Source organism: Telmatherina bonti (genome assembly GCF_933228915.1).
Source record: "Telmatherina bonti genome assembly, chromosome: 22".
NCBI lineage: Eukaryota > Metazoa > Chordata > Actinopteri > Atheriniformes > Telmatherinidae > Telmatherina > Telmatherina bonti.
In genome coordinates this window covers 25,116,405-25,139,269 of record NC_136631.1, presented here as the reverse complement: position 1 = coordinate 25,139,269, position 22,865 = coordinate 25,116,405, and the positions used below count along the sequence as shown (strand labels likewise).

Sequence of the window (22,865 nt, the reverse complement as noted above, 5' to 3'; positions counted from 1 at the left end):
ATGTGCTCTACAAAAAATTAAGACAAATACTTTTATTGTTTCCAAAATAAAAAAAATCTGTCCCGTTTGCTGAGTTTACTTGTTTAGGGTTTGAGATGTTGACAGATCCACTCAAAGTTATCCTGAGGTAGCTTACTACTATCACTAAATCGTCTTGCACAGCACCTGAAGACACTGCACCTTCAGCCATGGGTTATAGACCCCATGACCCCCAACAAAAGCTATTAAATTAGGTTCAATACAGATAAATAGGCCGACAAGCTGCCTTTCGCTTGTTCTGATTTTACTTCTTGCGTCTAAAATAATGGCAGAGAAATTAATTTGTTTTAAATTATGTCTTTAATCCAGAAAGATTCCCCTGACGTTTCTCCATCTTTTGTATTCCAAGATGTGAAAGTGTTATGCATGCGCTGCTGCGCGCACGTGGCTATTGAGCCAATCAGAAAGCGCGCTCAGTTTCCGCGTCTGAAAATGACGCCGCGCCCCCAGCAGACTTTCACTTATTGCTTAACGTATTGTCCGACCAGGAAGTGTGGAAACGGGGTTCTTTCTCCCTTAAAATTCCCAAATTAACTGAGGAAAGCTCACAAAGGGACTATAAGACGATGGTAGGTGTATATGTTGATTTTGTTGGTTGAGTCCAGAAAAAAGCGTTAAGTTTAGGAGGAGTTAGGAGGGTTGTAGTCACCTGTTGTTATTTTGTATTGCAGGGGACAACACGGGGCTGCGAGCTCGTGAAAACATTTGGTCACTGACCCCAGTGTTTCTTCTGGGCTGCAAAGTTGTAAGGAAAAGCAGCTTTTTTGGTTCACTTGCTCTGTTTCAGATCTAACATCAAGTTTGTAGTAATTCTGAACCACATCAGACATGCAAACTATTCTAGTTCATGTTATTTTATTTGACTTTACACCTGTTTCTGAATTGACTGCTGGCTAAACACCATTGCTTCCTGGCATCTACACAAAATGCCAGTTTTTCTCCTTTTCTCTCTCTGTTTTTAATAAATGTTTTTCTTTGTTTTTGTTAAGTTGTGTTGTGATTTTGAATCTTTTAAAGCTACCCAGCTTTGAAACCAGTTGTAAGTATAGTTACAGGAGTTTCTCTGAGCTTCAATGGAAAACCAGGAAGAACTTGTTTAGTGTTGAACTATGAGAATCCTTAATGACAAAAAGATGCAAGTCAGTCTCAAGCAAGTTATGCTGAATAACCACTGAGCACAAAAACAGTTTTCCACTTACAAAATAATCTTTCCTATAACTGAGAAGACTAGTAGTACCAAGTTTATTAATTACTGCTCGTTTGTTTTGTTGGTTCTGTTTTCAGTAACTACTTTCAAAATGAGTAAGAGGAAAGGCAAATTAATCAACGATGTGATTACTGTGAAGAGTTGTAAAGTGACACCTGTGAGTGCTGAAAATGCAGCAGACGTTGCAAAGTTTCAGGAACCGATGTCTGTCGGCTTCACCAGTTCTGTTACAGTAAGGACTTTTTTTTTTTTTTTTCACAAACCTTAAATCAAGTTATGCATCTTTGGAGTCTAGTGGTTGAATGGTTATTTTCTGCATCTATTTTATAGGGAGATATCGGCCTCATTGAAAGCGTCACACTGAGAAATTTCATGTGTCACCACAATCTGGGTCCGTTCCAGTTTGGGCCCAATGTGAATTTCATCGTTGGGAACAATGGAAGTAAGAATATGCCTGTCTTACATGACATTATGTTGACTTTGACTTTGGCTTGTTTAACACACATTCTGCCACATTTGATTGTTGTGAAGATCTGGACTATATAATTCTAAAATTTCTATTTAACTTATTATAAAAACATTTATGTCAGTTGATCACATCAAAATAATTTATGTATGAAAATCATGGTTGTTGTATGTTACTGATATTATAGCCGGAAAGAAAGAAAGAAAGGCAAACAAATAAATAGGTCAAATAAAAACTTGCCATCAAAAATCAGGAAATGCGTGTATGATCAAGTACTTTACACAGTACTTTACAATTTTCATGATACTAATTAGTGTTTTATTATACATGATTGGAAAGCCTGATTAATCGCCTTTACAGAAAGGTTTAACGTGTCAGGATCATGCTGTTGAGGAATGAGCAATGTTCTCACATTGGTATCTCTTTTTGAGCAAACTTCATCCAAACTTCTTGAGCTATGACCCCCAAGATAACATAAGTTGGTGTTTGTCCCTCCCACCCCCCGGCCGCACAACAATTCAGTTTCTTTTTTTGTTTTTGTTTTTAATTTTGTGTTCTATCAAATGGGTTATCCTGCAGCTATCTACTACATGTACGGCTACAAAATATTCAGAATCTGAATAAACTTTGGAGATAAAGCTATTTTTGACAGATTATGTTCACAGTTGTGACGAAGCATCTACATGTCAAACACCAGTTTCTCTCAGCAATGCAAGGCCAAATTCGGATTTCAGAAGGGCGTATTATCTTTGTTTCTGGACACCTGATGATAAAAACAAAAAACAAAAAACTGAACATAAGACTTGAAATTTGTCAAAAGATAATGTGGTTTTAGGTGGATCAACATCTAGATGTTCAAAATCAGCTCCTTTATTGTAAACTTTAATTTCTCATTCTCATTCATTCAGTGTTCCTTACTGTTTACTATAATTAACCTAAATTTTATATGATCTTTTACAGTTTGAAATGTTTAAATGTATATGACAGTGTACTGGAACCACAGTAGATTTAAAAAAAGAATTGGGGGAGAAAAATTATTCAGAAAATACCACTTGACCACAACTGTGTGCAGCTGCTGAACTGTGAGGAACATCATCTTGAATTAGATTTATACAAATTTGGAATTGGTAATAGTTTTGCTATAAGAAAACTAAAGACAACAGACAGATTTAGGGAGTAGGCTATTTATGGGAGGTTGAGATGAAAATTGTGCTTTAATAGGATATATTATGATACAGGAGGATACGATGATGCAGCTTCTTGCTATCAAGCGTTTACTGCGGTTGAAGATGTTTTCAGGTTTTCCATGTATCCTTGCTACAGCGCAGCTAACTCAAACTAATAAGCGTTGTGCAGAACCTAATCAACTGTTGGATCCATTTAATTTGGTCCAAATGTGTTGAAATGGGGATACATGACAAACCTGCTGGACTGCGGCCCTCGTTGGACCGAACCGAGTACCCCTGACATAGAGTGTGAACACTTTAGGACCCAAAACTGACCCGTAGATGAGATTAGTTTGTAATATGCTCCTCCTACCTTGTCTTTCTTTTATAATCCTCAGGTGGGAAAAGCGCCATCCTCACGGCTTTGATCGTAGGGCTCGGTGGAAAGGCCACTGTCACGAACAGAGGGGTGTCACTGAAAGATTTTGTGAAAACTGGTGAAAAGTAAGTAAGATATTGAGATATTCCACCTGATCAGGAATGTTCCTAAATAACAAATAGTGTATGTTTTATCTTTAGAGGCAGTGCTGTTTTCTTCACCAGTTAAATGCTATGATGGTTTATTGTGCTGCTTAGTACCGCAGATATAAGTGTGATGCTCAGAAACAGAGGGGCAGATGCATACAAACACGATGTTTATGGTGACTGCATCACTGTTGAGCAGCGCATCTTGAGTGATGGATGTCGGACCTACAGGCTGAAGAGCAAATCAGGTGACTTTCAAGACTTTGTCTTCATTTTATGAAACTGTCCTTGAATTTTGGATGAATAAACACGGCTAAATACTTACTTACCATCAAAGACAGAAGATCGAGTCTTCTTTATTCTATTGATTGATTAAATTATTATTATATTCATAAAGAACCTCAGATTTTCCAAAAATTGTCAAGCTTTTGATCATTTTTCTCAAACAAAATAGTAAAAATGATTTTTCCAGCCATTATGTCTTTAAGCATGGTTTTCATTTTATTCTGAACACTTGCTATATAACATTTCACCTCCACACACACAGTGTTGGGTTAATGGGCACCTTTTTACCAATGATTTGGCCGATATATCTAACACCCTTTCAAAATAACATCGTTTGACACTCACAGACACAATGGACTAAAGATCCTCTTCAAACTTTACAATGGAATAGTTCAAAGTTCATGTTTGTGATTGGATTTTAGCGAGAACACAAACATCTCTAGTCTGTTAAAGCCTCCTGTCAGTCTGTCCTTCATGCTTGTTAGGTGTAAGATGATTCAGTAAAGTTGCTAACAAACAGATGCTGCTGCATGGAAAGTTAAGTCTTCGGTTTGTTATGGTGGATAGTGGAAAGTTTCAGACTAGTTCCATGTCTGGCTCAGATTATGCTACTTAGCCGCAGATGTTTAAAGTAATTTTTATCTGAATGAGTTCTTTAAATGTCATGAGAGGACAGCTTTTGTCAAAAAGGTCTGATATCTTTACCAAAAACGAGGGAAACCCATGAGTTTGATCGACTTCTCCAGGTACGCGTTTACATTGATCCAGATCATAAGTTTTTATCTTTTTTAAAGAAATGTTTGTTTGTTTCATTAATTTGTGCTTGTTTGCAGAGTATATATTAATTTACAGGAACATTAATTAGTTGAGTTTTTATTGAAACCCATCGGTTGTGTGATTCTTATCAAAATAAAACATTCCTACAGTAACTTGGGCTTGCCAGTAGTACCAGTCAAGATGTGGTAAATGTAATCTACTTTGATGGTAAGGTAAATATTACAGAGAGCGTCTCAGCCTGGGATGTTTGTAGTTCCATATGCCGTCTGGAAAGAGTTTTTTAAGCTAATGGTGAAGGAGGAAAAGGGATGGATTGAAAGAGATACTAGTTACCTTCGCCAACAAGGGAATGTAGTTAATGAAAACAAATTTTTTTCGATACTGGGGGAAAGTTTCTTTTTTTCTTTTTTACGTACTATGTAAAGCGAGTGTTTGATCTGTCATTTTTAATGAAAAGATACATATTTAGTATAATTTTAACTTTTAAAAGTTTGTTTCTGGATGGTGCAAAACAAAATGACATCATCGGCATATCAAGCTATCCAATCTTTTAGATCACTGATCTATATGTCTTATGAATTGGAATTTTGTAGATTTCCAAAGCAAGTTGCTCAACGGCTTGGGTGAACACCAGTGGGACAAGGGACAACCTTGTCTTGTGACTGGTTTTAGCTGGAAATGGGCTGATAACAGTCTGTAAAAGACAACAGCTTGTGGATCAGCGAAGACAAGTTGAATCGAGAGAAGCAGTTTCCCTTTTATGCCAGATCTTTGAAGAACATCACATAGATGACACGTCTCTTCTCACGTCTATTCTCATTTCTCATACATTTTCCTGAATATTTTAACTTTTTCTTTAACTGAAGTGTTCAAACATTTTGTAGCTTCTTCCAGCTCTTTAACATGTTCAGCTAATGCATTTGTATAGCTTTGCTCTAATTAAAAACGCAAAACATTTTGATCCAGTTTAAACCTTCACATATTTTAGCAGATATTTTGATGTTTGTGTTTACAAAATAGCAAAAATCTAATAATTGAACATGTAATTTTCTTTCAATTCATTTTGTTTCTCCAGAGGAGATATTAATTGTCTTTTCTTTATTTTAGGACAACTTATCTCAAACAAGAAAGAAGAATTAACAGCCATTTTGGATCACTTTAATATCCAGGTACTTATAAACCTTTTCACCCTCCTGTGAATGTACTGATGTTTTATTGAAACTGTGGTGGTTTGACACACAAATTGTTAAGTGAAAATGAATGTTTCAAGACCTCAGCAAGATGTTTGTTTGTGTATTCCAGTTGGATAACCCAGTATCCATTCTCAGCCAGGAGATGAGTAAACAGTTCCTGCACTCTAAAAGTGAATCAGACAAGTACAAGGTAAATAAAATTAAAAAAAAAAAAAAAAAGTCACCTTGTTCATAAAAAGCTTTGGGTTATGTGGTCACATCTTTGTCAAAAGAAGCTCATGTGTTTATATTTAAATTTTTAAATAGAATATCCTGTAAATATTGTTTTCTGCTTTAATCTCTTGCAGTTCTTCATGAAAGCAACTCTGCTCGAACAGATGAAGAGAGATTACATCCACATTAAACACACAGAAAAAGTCACGCGGCAGCAAGTTGAAAGGCAAGAAGAGGTACAACACTCATTTCCCAATTTGTACACGCTTGATTCCTCCACTCCAGCCCTCTATTTATCTAGGAATAGAGGAGAAAAGAGGCAAGCTGACAGGCAGTTAACACAAGCCTGTATCTTTTCTTCAAAGCAAAATGAACTAGATATGTGACACTAATGGGTCAGCAAAACATTATTTATTAGCAGTTTAACATTTTAATTGTTATTTCTGTCAGATGATCATTAAATCTGTTTAGTAGATAGTTACTACTATTACTAGCAGAAATGTACTGTTAATTTACCTAAAAAAGCAGGGTTAACTTGCCATACCAATTCTGCCCTTCAGACATTGGGAGCATGTAATGTTCTGGTGGTTTGGTTCAGAAGCTGCCGCCCCTTATGTTTACCTTGTTTAAACCAAACAAAACAAGGCAATGCAGTACAGAAAAATAAATACTGACTCTCACCAGCTACTTCATTGCACCCACCTTTTAGTACCAGGTTGGACCTCCTTTACATCTTCAGAACTAGCATAATTCTTGGTGTCATAGATTCAACAAGGTGTTGGAAACATTCAGAGATTTTGCTCCATATTAACATGAAACATCACACAGTTGCTGCACATCCATGATGAGACTCTCCTGTTCCTCCACCTCCCAAAGCTGCTCTGTTGACTAGGAAACTAAATGGAAACCGGTTTGAAAAAATGGTTTGAGCTTTGGGACATGGAGAATTATCCTGCTGGAATTGTCCATTAGAAGATGCTACACTTTGCTCAAAAAGGAATGGACATGGTCAGCAACGGTATTTAAGTAGTCAGTGCATTTACATAATTCGCAGTTGCAGTTCATAGTAAGTTAAATCCCATTTCTTTGCCGTTCTAATGCTTGGTTTGAACCTCAGTCAGTGACCGTGTCTACATGTGTGGATGCATAGAGTTTCTGCCATGTTTAAGGCTGATTTGCTGTTTGTGTTGCTAAGTTATTTAACTTAATACCAAAGAAAGCGGACAGAAAGTGCAGGTAAGTTTTGCTTGCAGCTGGTGGTTTTTTTTTTTTTTTTGTGTAAAAGATATCCTTATTAAAGAGATTTTTTTTTCTTTTTTTTAGTGTTTGAAAGACTTAAAGCAGGAGTTTCTACAGAGGAAAGAGCAATATGAAAACTTGTCATCCCTCAGCAACCTGAAAGAGGTTTTGGAAAACCTGAAGAAAAAAATGGCATGGTGTTTGGTGAGAGATGAAACAGACCAGGAATAAAAAAAAATACAGACTATGATGCTCTCTGTTAAAGATAAATAATGAAAGCTATGTACTTGTTGACATTCCCATTTAGGTATTAATTTCTGTTTATTAACTTCAGGTGGAAGAGAAAGAGCAAATCATCCAGCATTTAAAGGACAACATTGAAAAGGAAGAGAATAATTACAAACATAAGGAAAACCTTCGGCTCTGTCAGGTGAGTCACAACATGTTTCTGGTCTGTTAAATAAACACAAGTCTATTTATAAATGTGGGAAAACTTCAGACCCTTGATGCCATATAAACGGACTTTTCATCCTTCAAGTGTTTGAAAGAAGTGTTTAGGCTAAATGTTCTTCTCCTTAAAGGCGCTTTGGCTCATCTCTCTTTTTTTTCACCCTGCAGACTAAGATCATACAGTTAGAGAAAAAGATGCAGGGCATCAAAAGCAGAACTGATAGTCTGAGAGAGGAACAGGAATCGCTAACACAGGACAAACTCAAATTAAAGCAGCAAGGGAAGAGCATTAGCAAAGCTTACAAGGAACAGGAGGTACAAAACCACAAACTGTGTCTGCAAATCTTGAAATAAGTGGGTTTGATTGATGCTTGACAAGGTAACAACTTCTTTTTCCATAGCTTGTTTATTTTCGGGCTCTGAACAAGCTCAAACAGTCAGAACAAGAGCAAAATCTTCTTCAGGAAAAAATAAACAAGGCCAAATTAAGGTAGAAAAGCTTTTTTTTTTTTTTTTTTAAATACATGTATACTTTTCAAGAATTGCACTGATTCATTTGAAATGTTTTCAACAAGTGAGAGCCTGAACAGTGGTGGAGAGACCAGTCTTGCAATGCAACAGAAGACTTTGTGTGATCTGAAAACGCAGCTTGCAGAGCTTGAGAACAAGTGTTCACAGCTGAATAAGGAGATCAAGAATAAACATCAGGCGCTCTATAAAGGAAAGGAAGAACGGGACAAACTGAGGTAGAAAAACTGTCATTGTTGTCCCAAAACTATAAATAACTCAAGAGATTAGCCAAGCAGTCCTGTGACATTTTATCACCAAGTTCTGTTTGTTTACTAGAGTGGAAAAAAGGAGCATCCAGGTTTCATATGAGTCCAAGCTGAAGAGAAAGAACCAGCTCCTTGCCAGTCGGTCGAACAGGCTTAAACGGTTTGGAGACCACATACCGGACCTGATTAATTCAATTGCTGAGGCGCACGCTGCTGGACGATTTCTTAAGAGACCAATTGGGCCTATAGGTACCTTGTTGCTTACTTATTTTTGCATTGCAATTGAAATTTAGCTAAGTTTAGCTAGTTATAGGATTTGCTAGGTCTTTCCTTGTCCTTTTCAGCTTAAATTTGTTTTGCCATGGCAAACAGGAAAATAAAGCTCTGCAAATATAAGACTTGATCATTTTTTAATTATGCACGACCTGATGGGGAACAGACTTAAAAGAAAAAGAGCAGACAGATATAAAACATAGAAAACAACAGAAAAAAAGTCACAGTCAAAATTCAAACAGAAAAACCAGACAAGCAGCTTCTACTCTTGTTAAAAAAATAATGACTGAAAACACCTTACAGCCTCTGTAAGAAAACAAGCAGAGAATCATCAGGAGCACCTACAAGACAAACTGAGAAAACTAGGAACAACCACAAACCAGCAATAAATATAGAGAAATATAACTGGAATTAGTGGTTAAACTAATAACAGGATAACACAGTAACTGTATTTGTGAATGTGATTTGTGATTGCAAAATATAAGGAATGAGTTGTTTTATAGACTGCTGGGATAGGCTCCAGTTCCCCTGTGACGCTTAGTCGGACTAAGCGGATCGGAGAATGAATGAGTTGTTAAATAATGGGTGCAGTTATGCTAATGCAACTGCAGCTGAACATATTAATTTGCATTGACTTTTCTGGGTAACATAAAAACTATGCAGCCTTCTTATCACAAAATGGCAGAGATCCAAAAATAGGATGGAGAGGCAAAAACAGAAGAAATGCTGAGAATAATTAAACACAAGGACAAAGGAGAAGATAACATCAATGAACGGGCAAACGGGAGCTGAAACCAAGTAGTGTATATATACACAGAAACACAACAAGACAGGTGGATTGAATGAACCAAATGAAACCAGGTGGGCTAATGAACAGGACAGAGAAAGCTAAACAGAACTACAAAATAAAACGGGAAACCAGAACTAAAGACCACACAAAAACTATACCGTTATTTCTGGTTCACAAACTGTATCTGGGTGGCGAGTGCCCAGAAGAGCTAGTCGTTTTAAATTTATACATACAGGAGCAATTCAGCCCTTCTGACTATGTTATCTGGGAGGAAAGGAATCATAAGCGCAGTTTAATAGTTTGAAAACAATAATCTAACTTAGAATTTTGAATAAATTAAGCTAATATAAGTGGCTTATTTCAGAGTTTTGGGGACTTGTTTCCGGCCGTGATGTTGAGACAGACTAACCATTAGCTTTTAGCTTCCTCAGAATTACAGTGTAGACATGAGTTTAAATCAGTTTTTAGCACTAAGTGCACAAATGCAAACAAACTCCTTTTAAAAATGTTTAGCCTTTTTATCATGCTAAAGTAGTGACTCCTTTGTGATTTAGCATGTCAGATAGCTAAAGCTAACACAGTTAGGAAATATGCTGTTAAATGTCGCAGGTGTGTGTTTTGTTCTCAGGGGCGTGTATCACTTTAAAGAATCCCATGTATTCTGTGGCTGTTGAATGTTGCCTGCGGAGCTTCATGAAGGCTTTCTGCTGTGACAACTACAAAGATGAGACAGTCCTTCAAGAGCTGATGTCTCACTATTATCCAAAAGGAAACAGACCTCAGATCATCGTCAGCCCCTTTTCTGATAAACTCTACAACGTTCATGGACGGTCAGCGGCATTACATCTTCTTTCCATCCCCACATTTGCCTTATATAACTTCATTTTCTTTCTAAATTTTTTTTTATTTTGTTCTGTTTCCTAGGAAAGCACATCATCCAGATTATCCTTCCGTTCTGGACATAATCACAGCAACAAGTCCGGTGATCATCAACTGCCTGATTGATATGCGAGGGATCGAATCAATTCTCATTATCAAAGTTGGTGACTCACTCGGGCATGTTTACGATTAGTCTGTTGTAGCAGCTATTGTTTTTCTTTTTTGTTGTTTTTTTTTTTTAACCATCTGGCTTTCTGTTCTGATGCCTGATGCCAGGAAAAAGACAAAGCGAGGACGGTCATGCAGCATTGTCGACCACCTAAAAATTGCCGTGAAGCTTTTACCGCTGAAGGGGATCAGGTGTTTCTAAATCGTTACTACACCTCCGAATTCAGCTTGGCAAAATACCTCAGTGGGGATATCGAGACTGAATTAAGGTAACTAATTCAACTCTTAATATCAGGAGATTAATGAAATATATTCCATACTTTTAAGTATACTAAACTTGGAAGACAGAATTTGCGTTTGGTGGATTATTGCTCCGTTGTAACGAGGCTTTTTGATAATAAATCTCACACTGTTAGAAACTCTGTTTACTTTCTTTTTAAATGGTATCACAATTTGTGTGATGAGCAGTCGAATTGATTATGTTGGATGCGCCAATGAAGAACCTGACATATGTTTTCTGCCAATGGCAAATGGCTTGTTTTTGTTATTAACTCATGTTTGGAGCTTCTGGTAACCATGCTGCCCTGTGAACATGGACCCTGTGACAGTGGTCATTTTGGATTAAACACTACTGACTGCACCAGTAAGGTTACAACTTATTGTGAAAACTGGTTTTGTCATCATTGGAGGCAATCTTAAGGAATCCTGAGGGAAATCGAGATGAGATTCTGCAACCAGTCTGGGACAGAACTCTGACTTCCAAGATGACAGCGCTCGCTCCAACAGATTGGGGTTTATTAGACTACATCCAGAATTTGGGAATGGAGAGTCTGGAAAAACCTGCCCGCAGTTGTGACTACTGAACAAGTGTGGGATCCTGTTTGTGCCCAAGTGGCTCAACCATATTGGCTGTCTTGTGGCAAATGCCAGTAGATGAATGGGATGCCATCCTACAGCAGTGTGTGACCAGCATGAGATGGTGGTGCCAGGTTGTTGTGGCTGTGTGTGTTTGGTTCTTCTACATGCTACTACTACATGTTCCTAACTTTTGTACTTATGATTAACTTTATACCACGCTTAATGCAACAGGTTTACTTTAAGTGTCTGCACCTTGATATGATGTGTTGTTCCAGTTTCTGTGACCTCCTAAGTGACAGATGTAAAGGAGCAGTAACGCATGCATTTACATTTTGGATTTATTTACTTATGTTCAATATGACGAAATATGTTCCATTTTTGTTTTTATAAATTAAAAAAATGTTTTTTAATGAACATCACTGCTCACAACGGATGTGGGCAAATGAAGCTGAAATAAAGTTCTTTAGCTCAGAAAAGACCCCAGCAAAACAGCTGCTAAACATGGAAGTAGAGCCATCATGCTTGGAGGTTGTGTTGGGAGCATTTCTCAACATGAGTAGATTAAATAAATACCAAGCTATCCTGGAAGCAAAAATCAGATCATCTGCAAAACAAGTGATTTCTTAGAAGATATTTGGTTTCTACGGGAGTATAAACACTTTCCAGTACCTAATGAATTAAAAGCAACTTTTTTTGTCACAGATTGTTGGAGTCAGACCTGGCAAATCGGGATGCTCAGCTGTCCAGGTTTGAGCTGCATGTAAACTCTGTAACTGAGGACATTGTGAATATGGAGAGCAGCCTGAACGGGACGATCATGAGCCTGAAGAGCACTCAGGTCAGCGAGCAGTCTTCTCCTTGTGTTTTTACATTCATTTCTCAGTATTTCCAGTCTCCTTTGTGGAAAAAAAAGATTGTGTAACTGTCTAATAGTAGCAGGTCCCTTGTATAAATATGTAATTATGTTGTACTCTGTTGACATCATTGTAGGCCTCTGTGAATAAAGTTAAAGCGTCAATAATTGAGCTGGAAACTGCATGTGAGGAGCAAACTGATGACATCACTTCCCTGGTGATCCTCTAGTTTTTTTTGTTTCTTTTATTGAATCAGAAATAAAAATACTACATTTAAGGCCAAATAAACATTTTTAAATTCTCAAACTGTGCAGGAAGAGGTCACACAAGAAAACCAACATAAAATCAAGACAGAAAAACAAACCGTTGAGGCAGCAAAGGCCGAGCTCGACAAGCATCGTAAAATGTCAGAGGAGTCAGACTTGAAGTACTCATCTGTTAGAAATCAGATTGATCAACTCTCAGAAGAAATGGATCCACTGAAGGTAGATCATTTGGAACATATTTGACATTTTGTCTGCTGCTTTTATTTCTCGCAGCCTCAAAATAATTTTGGTCTATTTCATCAATGTTAATGTGTTCATGCTAAAGGACGAGCAGCTGAAACTGGAGGTAGAGTGTGTGAAATATGAGCGTAACCTGAAGCTATTAGAAAACAAACTGAAGGCTCATGAAGATAACATCCAAGGCATGAAAAGTGACCTTTCTGAAAGAGAAGAAGAGCTGCAGGTAACAAGATCTGCTATGTTGTTTTTCATTAGATAACATTAAGCTGTTTTATTTAACAAGCTTATTTAGAAGGTTTTCTACTAACATTTTCCTCAGTAACTACATTTTCAATGGGGATATTGACAGGAAATTTTCACCAGATGTTGGTAACAACCCAAGTAATCCATACATTTAAAGAAACTACAACAAAGAAGGTGGGAAATTAATTATAATGAAATTAGATGACACAGAAGAAGTGCATGAACCGCTAAAATCTATCAATAATTCGTAAAGTCCCAACTGATGATTGGGAATAGCAATGCGCCCTCCCAAGTCCAAGACCTTTACAGTCCATTTGTTTAAAAATGTTCATTTTCTAAACTTCTGAATGTTTAAGTGAACACTGCTGGGGCCCATTTCACCATAAACCAGGTGCTCTGTGACAGATTTCTGACATGGGATTGAAGAGGAGTTGCCTAAGAGTCAAGGAGCACTTAGCGCTGTCATTAAAACAAGACTGTTGCTGGTGAAAAAGCATGTTTAAGCTTGTTTAAAGTTTGCTTTAAACTACATTATATATGAGAAGAATACAGTCTGGCCAGATGAGACCAAAACGAAGCTATTTGGATGCCATATTGCAGTGACAGCAGTGTAAGGAGGTGGGAACATCATGGTGGGGAGGCTGGTAAACTTCAGATCAATGAAGGCTAAATATATATATTAAAAAAAAAAAAAAGATCAGGACATTCTTTAAACATCTGCTGCCATCAACCAGGGTTATTAAGATGAACCAAAGGTGGACGTGTCGGCATGATAGTGATCCCAGACACACAGCCAAGGTTTCAGAGAGTGAAAATAAAGCTGCTGTAATGGTCCAGCAAAGCACTGGACTTGAATCCAGTTGAAGATCTGGAATGAACTAAAGATCAGGGGTATTAGAAGAGGAGTTGAAGATTGTGTGGTAGAATGGGCGAAAATCACATCTAAGTAATGCATGCGACTTTTCTACAAATAGGAGGCACTTTGAAGTTGTAATTACCAACACACCTACTTTTCCCAGTGTCTTCTCATTTCATTACACACAAGTTAATTTCTGAACTTCTTTGTTTTGGTTTCTTTGTATTCAAATATTACTTGGGTTGCCGAAAATACCAGGCCAATGTTTGTGTGTCGACTCGCTGTAGATTAAAGTTTAATCTACTTGTATAAAAGGCATTGAGGATTGCTAGTATCTTCTATTGAAGAGAAAAAGAAAATGAAATGTTTTGTGATGACAGGAATATGTTGCCAAAGCTAAAGAGATCAGTCCAGAGCGGCAACACGTGACCTGCAGCACCAGAGCCATGGACTTGGAAATCACACGCCTAAAGAAGAAGCTGAAGGTGTACGAGAGCAGCTATGGCGAAACTGAGCAGGTGGTCAGGTGAGACTTCACCGTTCAGAAAACATTTGCCATTTCTGTGCTTTTCTTTCAGTTGTTGCTTGTTTCGAGGTGGATTGGGAGGTGTGATCATCAATGTGTGGTTTGTATTGATCCCTGCCAGGAGCTGCAGATGTGCACCAGCCTCTGGTGCAACGCAGCAAATGGAAACATCTATTTTTGTTCATCTATTTTTTATCATGACTTATAAACAGAAATGTAAAAAAAATTAACACATTAAAAATGAAATGTTTTTCCTTTTGTTTCACATTTGTCATTCTTAAATCCTCTCCTGCCCTTTGTTTTTATGAAGTCGGGAAAATGTAAACTCCTCCAACTTTTTCTTCTGAACCGTTTTAGGGATTATGCAGAGGCCCTTTCTCTCTACAGAGAGAAAACCAACCAGGTGAGAGACCTGCGGAGGTTCATTGATTGTCTCGATAACATCATAACCGACAGACAGAACAGATACAAAATAATGCGCAGGTAAATAATCAACTTTAAAAAAGAAAAGACAAAAAAGGAATAAACAGGCCTGATGTTCAAATAGCTGTAATAAACTGTGATTTATTAAATTATTTTTCTATCTTCATTGAAGGTCCCTCTCTGTCAGATGTAAGTTGTACTTTAACAACTTCCTGATAAAGATGAAGTGCTGCGGCTCCATGATTTTTGATCACAACAATGAGACGCTGTCAATCTCGGTACGTTTGTTTGTTTCGGGAGAAAGTTGGTCGCTTAGCGTGTATTCTGTAGCACGGCCATGTTTTCTCCGAGGACACTTTTGAATCATTATATGCATCTTACACCTTGGTGGTAAAAACATTTTGGATGTTTATCACTTTGCTGTAAGTTTGAAAACCTTTTAAAAGAAAAAATATCTTGCTTGTACAAGTAACACTCAGATCTGCTCCGGCACAAAGGTCAAGCCTCCAGGCAAGGAGAAAGGAAGTGCGAGTGACATGAGGTTGCTGTCTGGTGGCGAGCGCTCCTTCTCCACTGTGTGCTTCATGCTGTCCCTGTGGGAGATCACAGAGTCCCCCTTCAGATGCCTCGACGAGTTCGACGTCTACATGGTGAGATGGGACTTTAAAGTGGAACTATTATGTGCATTTTAGGCAAATTTATTTTTATTTCTGAGACCAGAAGGGCTGGGATTGATCGAGTTATTGTCACAAATCGCTTTATTTACTTCAGACCGACCCTCTCCGTAGGCTGTCAGATCAGCCTGTGGGCAAAACGAGTGGATTGAGACTCTTCCGCGTTAGACCCCGCCTCCCGCCACTGCACTACATCGGTAGCGCGCACCGCACCTGCTTTCGCCGTCATTGTAACATCTCATAAACAGAAGGATTAGGCTAATATGAACTCAATAAAAAAACAAAATACAATGTCACCACATAGCATACAGCCCTACATGTTGGAACCTGAATCAGAGCCTGAAAACAAAGTGGAAAACAGCAACCCACAGCAACGAATGCAGCAGGATGTCTCTCTTTGGTAAACTCACCAGCCATCGTTGGAAATAACTTTATCCCACGTTTTCCACCCGCCTGATGTATTTGTACATGCCCTTGTTAACCAGTAGAAGGTAACCAATCACCGAACCTCATCCCCTGGGACGTCACAAGGATTTTGAAGTAGAAAAAACTCTAAAACGACACGTTTTTTGTCGCCATGGAAACCGAAGGAGAGCGTGCTGGAACTCAAACTCAAACTCAAACATGCGTTTAGGTGATAAAAAATGGTGCTGTTCAAATGTCTGATGAGGACTCAACACTGTAACACTGTAGAAAGCTCAGAAAACTCCAAATACCATAATAGCACCCCTTTAAACTAAAGCATAAACATAAACAAACATAAAACAGCAAAAAGGGCACAACAGTGCGAATCACTCAAATGCATCTCATTTGTTTTCCTTGCAGGACATGCACAATCGGAGAATCTGTCTAGATCTCCTCTTGGAGCTTTCAGAGCGGCAACACCGGCGGCAGTTTATCTTCATCACTCCCCTGAGCACCCGGTAATGCCTGACTTGAGATTTTTATCATTTCACAATTAAAATGGTATCACTTCCTTTTTTTTAAGAGTCGGCAAATTTCTGTTCGGTGGTGCTGCTTCACACACTTCCTGCAGTTCATCAGTCGTGTTTGATAACAGATCGACTGTTTTAACATATTTCAGGGATTTTCCCAAAACAAACCTCATCAAAATCCACCAGCTTCAGGATCCACAAAGAGAACGAGAATAGAACAAGAGATGAAGACGTGGAAACGCAGCAACGATGACTGCAGCAGAGAGACACCTCTCTTGTGTACAGTTAATCTATATGCCAGTATTATTTTATGTGTTTGTGAGTTCCTGTGCTGTTTAGCCATTTCATTCATTTGAAGTGATAGATTCCCTTTTTGTGAAACCTGACAAACAATCATTTTGATGTCTGGAGCAGTTTTACTCCATTACATTGCAACAGAGATGATTTTCTTATTAGTTTCCTATTTCAGTTATTTGAGTTTAGAATACTATTATTACGTGTGTAGTGTGGGAAATGCAAACTATTTAAAAGCTTTTTTTTTGCTATAAATGCTTGTAAAATAGGTTTGAGTTTCTAGATTAACTTTAGGTGAGAGGGTTTGTTGTGTGTTAACTGTTCACATACACAAAAAGGTCACATGTACCAGTTTTCAATCACCAAAGAGAGAAACGTGTGTACACGTCATGTTGTTTAGCAACAGCAAGCCAAAACCAATACGGTGGGATATCTCTTCTGTCATATACAAAATGCATCTTACTGGACACATTGGGAACCTGCTGAAGCATTTTGACACAGCTGTCCTGCCTTCTCACTTTGCCACAATTATAACCTGAGTCAGCAGAAAATGGGACGGCTTCCTCGGTTCTTGTGATGTCGGGTAGAGCAGCATTGTTGGGCTGCAGCACAAAGAGCTTATATAAGAAGAGAGAGACATTTGTGGGCTTAGCTTGGTGTGAACTTTTTAACAAACTACATTTAATGTCTGTAACTTATTGCTAACATCTTTTTAAAAGGCTCGTATGCTAGACTAGCCATGAAGCTGCTCAGTACACAACAGGCCTCCTCTCATCTTTTCTTATACTCTTGTTTAACTTGTATGAACTGACTGACACCAGACTACTCAGTTTGCACTTAATAATTATTACATTGTTTCATGTGTCCTGCTGGCTTTCTGTGTGTATATTAGATGATCTGCTAGTAAATTAGTTGCCTCCATATTGTTGTTAGCAATAGCTCAGACAGTTCTGTTTGCAGTCTGCATCAACCAAACCACACAGTCACCATTTTCTTAAGATCTATTTCAAGGTCACTTTTCAAATGAATTTTCTTCTGTGGATCTGTGATGAGACTCTGTCCAGAGTTTTCTGTTTGCTACTGATTCAATTCATAGAACAAGAAACAAAATAATTATTTATTTATTTATTTATTTATTTTTCTGGTTTCTACTTCTGATCAGCATATTGATCTCACACTTTGGGAACTTTTTTACTGCAGGACTTTCCATACTTGAAAGGAGGGGTGTGTTGAAGTGGCCTTCTTCACTGTTGACCTAGCTTTATGGCTTGTGGATGTGCACTCAATTTCACGCAGAGTGAATTTAAAGTTGAACACAAAGGTTTGAGTAGTCTTATTCACAATTTCTGTTAAGCAAGTAGAAGATGAGATGAGCTCCAAAAGATAAAATGTTAAAGCGGACATGTTGACATAATCCTCTGCTTCTGCCTTGAGATAGCTTTTTGTGGATTTTGAGGTGCATTAAAGACACATTACTTTAACTTTCTGATTGTAAAACTCCACTTTCTGTAGTTCTTTGATGGGAGTCACAACTTTTGCTTCTGGGACACAGTTGGGTATTGTCAGCAGAGTTTGCAATACAGTAAAGTAAATTGCGTTACACACCACTCCAAATGCTAGCAAACAGATATAAACATACTGGCCGTTTTGACCGCCCAATGGCTAATTCAGCAAAGAAATGCTGTAAGACTTGATTGGAGGAAGAAAGGTAAAATGAAAAAAGCAATAGATAAGATAGTAGTCAAGATGAGACTGAGTTTTATTGGCTGGAGAGAGCTCACAGTACAGGTAAGGTGAAAGATGGATGCTTAATTAGCCATTAAGCTAACTAGCCATTAGTTTGTGTTCAGAATATGCTGGAACTGAATTAAGTCCATTCTTCCGTCAACCCATTTTTGTCTTGACATACCTTTGCTTATTTCAGCCAGTCAGTTATACTTCATCCTCATTTTTCCACAGGACTTGTTTCCAAAATGTGTCAGTCATGTTGAGATGGAAACTACAGACACTGAATATTGTGTTGAGAAGTTTTCTTCCTCTGACTCTTCCATATACACCATATTTGAGCAATCCTACAAGCGTCATCTTTGCATGCATGTTTCTCTGCCTTTTCTTCTTCTTCTTTTTTTTTTAAAAATTACAATATGAACAGAAGCAATAGCAACACTTTGCTATTATCTTGTAGCCTTCTGGGTTCTTATGGGCAACAACAACTTAGAGGAATCCCATACCTGCTGATTGCTGGGATAAGGTTAGCGGCATCTCAGTATTCTTAAAGCCTGGAAATTTGCATCACCTGGCCTTTCCTGACAAGTGCGAACTACCCATAACTCTAACAAGGTAATTAAAGTGTGAGATCTGAGGAGTCAAATCTGCTGGGGTTCTCATAGTTTTTGCAGGCGCTTCTTTCTGTTTTTTCTTTCTAAACAACAATAATACACTGATCTTGCTTAAAATTTGATATTGAGTGTATTGCCTCGATAATCATTTCAATTTCTACTTGTTTAAGCATTGATAGTGATATAAATTCTGACCAGGGTGCTCAAAGCGTTGCTCGTCACACATGAAGGGAACATCTGTGGACACAGTTCTCTGATGTCCCTAGAGGACTTCAGTCTCCTTATCCAGGAGCTTCTTTTAGTTATGCTAATGAATACAGTGAGAAGTCTGATAAGTTATTGAATTTTATTGAAGTCCTTAACATAATTCAGACCTCATGTAAGCATATTTATAAATAAGGTTGTTATAGTGTTTTCCTTATGGGGATCCAGCACGCTGGGGGCCCTGCCTGTTTGATCTAGGGGCTGTTGTCATGACGACCACTGCTGTTTGGGTAGCGCGGGGTCCAGCACTGCAGCTTCACGGCTGCGGGTGGCCCCTTTGCTGCCTGGGAGTTGTGCGGTTCCTGTGGCAGCGGCCCCTATGAGCATGCGGGGGACTGGCTCCTGGTGTGGATGGATCCCTAGGTATTGTTTCTTCACATCAGCACCAAGTCAGAATTTTTATCACTTAATGTTTTTAGTTGTTTTATTAACCAGAATTCAGTTAAAGAGACAGTATTCAGGGAATGATGTTTTTATGGGAATGTGGGTGGGTGGGTGTGGGGGGGTTCTTTGCTCTATGTCCTTGTGTGTGTGGAAAGAGCTTGTGTCTATTATTTTTAAACGCCTTTTTATCTACTGTTTTAATCCTTATGACTTGATTTTATCCTGTAAAGCACTTTTTGTTGCCCGTGGCATGAAAAGTGCTCAAGAAATAAAGTTTGATTTGATTTGATAGATTGGACTGAACTTTACATCATGGAACTCTATAGTCAGCCTGACGTAAATGAATTACCACCAGCGAAGCATTTTCTGTGACATTAAATCAAGTTATTTTCCCCCTTTTCATTTTTCTCCCTTGTTTGCTAATCATTAATACTTAAGCTTTAGTTTTCACAACCATCACCGTGTCAAGGATATTTCTTAGTGTGTGTTTCTTGTTGCTTTTTTTTTTTTTTTTTTTTTTTTTTGTTTGTTTACTTATATAACATGTTTTGTCAGAGGAATTTAAGTACCCCATGCGGACTGACCTTAATATAAAGTTCAAGTAAAAGTCAAAAACACAAGTGTCTTATCACCAACTATTATTTTAAATATTACTACACATTGATGACACTTTTACAAACTTAAGATAAAATTGGGTTGGTACATGAGGCAAAAATAAATTGGGGAACAAAAAAAAAAAGTTGATTTTTTTTGTTTTTTAAATAATGTGTACTTTGACTTTCCTAAATGTCATCTACCTCGTTTTGTGTCTAAATTTACATCAATTTTTGCATTTCAGGCCTGCAGCACTTTCCTCACAACACTGGGATGAAAAAGTGCTTGTAACTTTTAAAATGTAACTTTCTGGTGTATTTTTGTTGAATGCAGGCAGGCATGCACCACAACAGGGATGCTGCATTTTTATTACAGATTTTTCTCCACACAGTCTCTGTTGGAGACAGATCAGGACTGACTTTAGACAGACTGGTTTCTGTATCTCCTCCCTATCTTGTTTTATATTATATTTGGTAAAAATGCATGGATGTCTCTAAAACAGTTGTCGTCTTACAAGCAGCATAAGTTGGTCTGAAATTTCTGTTAGGTTTTCTGCATTAACGCTGCTGTCTCAGAGGTAAAAAGCAGTTTTTCTAAGTTTGTTGACTTAAGTCCAAACCATCCCAGAGACTGGCTTTTAGACTATAAACAGCCTGGATGATTTCTTTCTGGCCATAACAAACATTTCTATGGCTCAGTGATTCATCCCAAATGCCTCATAGCCCAGTGAAGTTCATCCTTCCTCTGGAAAAGGGTTACACAAAGCTTTTTTATCATGAACACATCAACTTTTATTGCTGGACAAAGGTTTCCCATGATAATGATTACACCAACTCTTGATGAATCACGGCTCTCAGTGTAAGTCCATCTGACGGATTGAAGATCTCAAATGTCAAGTTTACCCTTTACACTCTGAAATTATAATAATTATATAATGATATGCACACCGTATAGGTTCAAATATGTAAATATGGGACTTTAAAAAATGTAAAAGCTGTTATTTGTTGGCACAATTGAAATTCTGTTCATCTAGCTTTTTTGAGTGTGCTTTTTGTGGCTACTGTTTTTACCTCAGATCATGACTACGAGCACTTGCTGGGAATAAACTTGTTTCTATCTCATTTATAGCCTCAGATGACTCTAGATCTAACTTTTAGGGAGAATGTGTTGTTGGCCTCAAGTGCAGGAATAGATGTTTATTAGCATGTGAGATGAAGTTGATGCAACAAACCATGACAAATATTGTATTTATACTGTGTGTGCCAAATAAACATGAATGTAAAAATTGGTTCTTAGAATTGCTCCTTATAACTTGCTCATCTCATATTCGGTCTACGCCAGCATCTACAGTTGTTTTCTCCTTGTTTCAGCTGCAAGTCGTCATGCAGCTGCAGACATTTTTAGGAAAACTGAAACCAGCGTTGTATACATGTCTAGAAGAAATCTTGGATACTTTCAGTGGATGACATATCCTATACAGATGTGTGCCATTCATACATACCCCCCCTACCCTATTGTTGCCCAAATTAATTCTAAACAGTCCTGTTTATATGTGTAGGATTGTGCTGCAAAAAGGGTCATTTGTGCCCCCCCCCCTTTTTTTTTTATGCAAAAATTATTTCCGTATCAGACTTTTTCCATATAAAGAAGATCTAATATCTCAAAAACTAAAGCAGTACAATAATTTTTAAGCAAAATCTAGCACAAATAATTAAGACTATTTTCACAATGTTTCATTGAGGATGGGGGGCCAACTTCATGGAGGTGGGGAAAAAGTGAACTCCTGACACTTTTAAGGAGGGCGATCAGGTTATTAAAACATTTCTATCATGATGGGAATGATCCCTCCAAGTGTGTTAAGGTGTTACTTTACTTTACTTTTGAGCATGAAAATGAGTCACCAGGTTCCAGCCCAGCTAAAAACGTACATTATGTAGTGCACCCTCCACATCCATTACTGTGATAGATGGAGGAATGTTTATGGAAAAATATGCTGCGAATATTGGTCAATATTATGTTGGTTTACCCGTCAGTTTGTCACCCGACTGTATCCTCGTCTCCTCAAATGAACTCCACCTGCCAGACGTTGTCTTTTGAAAAAGCCCGTTGATGGTTTATTCATTTTAATCACTACAGAATTCAGTTTAGGTGCAACACATGCCACATGTATAAAAGAATACAGTCACTTGTATAATGATTTTTTTCCTCCATATTTGATATAAACATTTACTTGACAAAAAAAAAAAAAAAAAAAAGAAAAAACTGACATGGTGACAGGACTTAAGTTTATAAATAAAGCAGACACTGATAATGTGAGGGTTGTTTTCATTTATGTTACAGACAGACCAACAAAAAGCATCTGCAACTTCAACTGCTGCATGTGGATACAAGCAGACTCTCAGTCCACGCTTGCAAAGCCTACAAATGGGGAGTTCAAACTGTTGAAAAGGAATTTCTTCATCAACCCTCTCACAGTGAAACACTCTTTCAAAAGCTTCAACAAGCACCTCTGCTGAGGGTCTTGTGGCTTTTAATGATTGCTGCAAACACAATAGACCAGAAGATGAGACCTTTCGATAAAAAGTTTCTCCTTACAAAAAAGTTTTACACAAAGGAATGCCGTGTGTCCAGTAAACATATGTGAGGCTTTATTATTCCTCTTTTTGCCG

The 22,865-nt window shown here is 37.9% G+C and overlaps 1 protein-coding gene across 1 annotated transcript; it reads left to right on the top strand.

Moving 5' to 3' along the window:
* Positions 1 to 1,337: 1,337 nt before the first annotated feature.
* On the top strand, positions 1,338 to 16,569 carry smc6 (structural maintenance of chromosomes 6; the record flags this gene model as incomplete). The annotated part of the gene is made up of 26 exons (XM_079261644.1): positions 1,338 to 1,403; positions 1,577 to 1,688; positions 3,277 to 3,382; positions 3,515 to 3,651; positions 5,573 to 5,634; positions 5,768 to 5,848; positions 6,006 to 6,107; positions 7,195 to 7,314; positions 7,445 to 7,540; positions 7,729 to 7,875; positions 7,962 to 8,050; positions 8,136 to 8,306; positions 8,407 to 8,585; positions 10,028 to 10,229; positions 10,324 to 10,438; positions 10,555 to 10,715; positions 12,007 to 12,142; positions 12,295 to 12,375; positions 12,473 to 12,643; positions 12,750 to 12,887; positions 14,144 to 14,289; positions 14,647 to 14,772; positions 14,885 to 14,990; positions 15,210 to 15,362; positions 16,212 to 16,309; positions 16,471 to 16,569. The coding sequence occupies 26 exons, from the start codon at positions 1,338 to 1,340 to the stop codon at positions 16,535 to 16,537; spliced, it is 3,168 nt and encodes a 1,055-aa protein (XP_079117770.1). The 3' UTR covers positions 16,538 to 16,569.
* Positions 16,570 to 22,865: the final 6,296 nt, after the last annotated feature.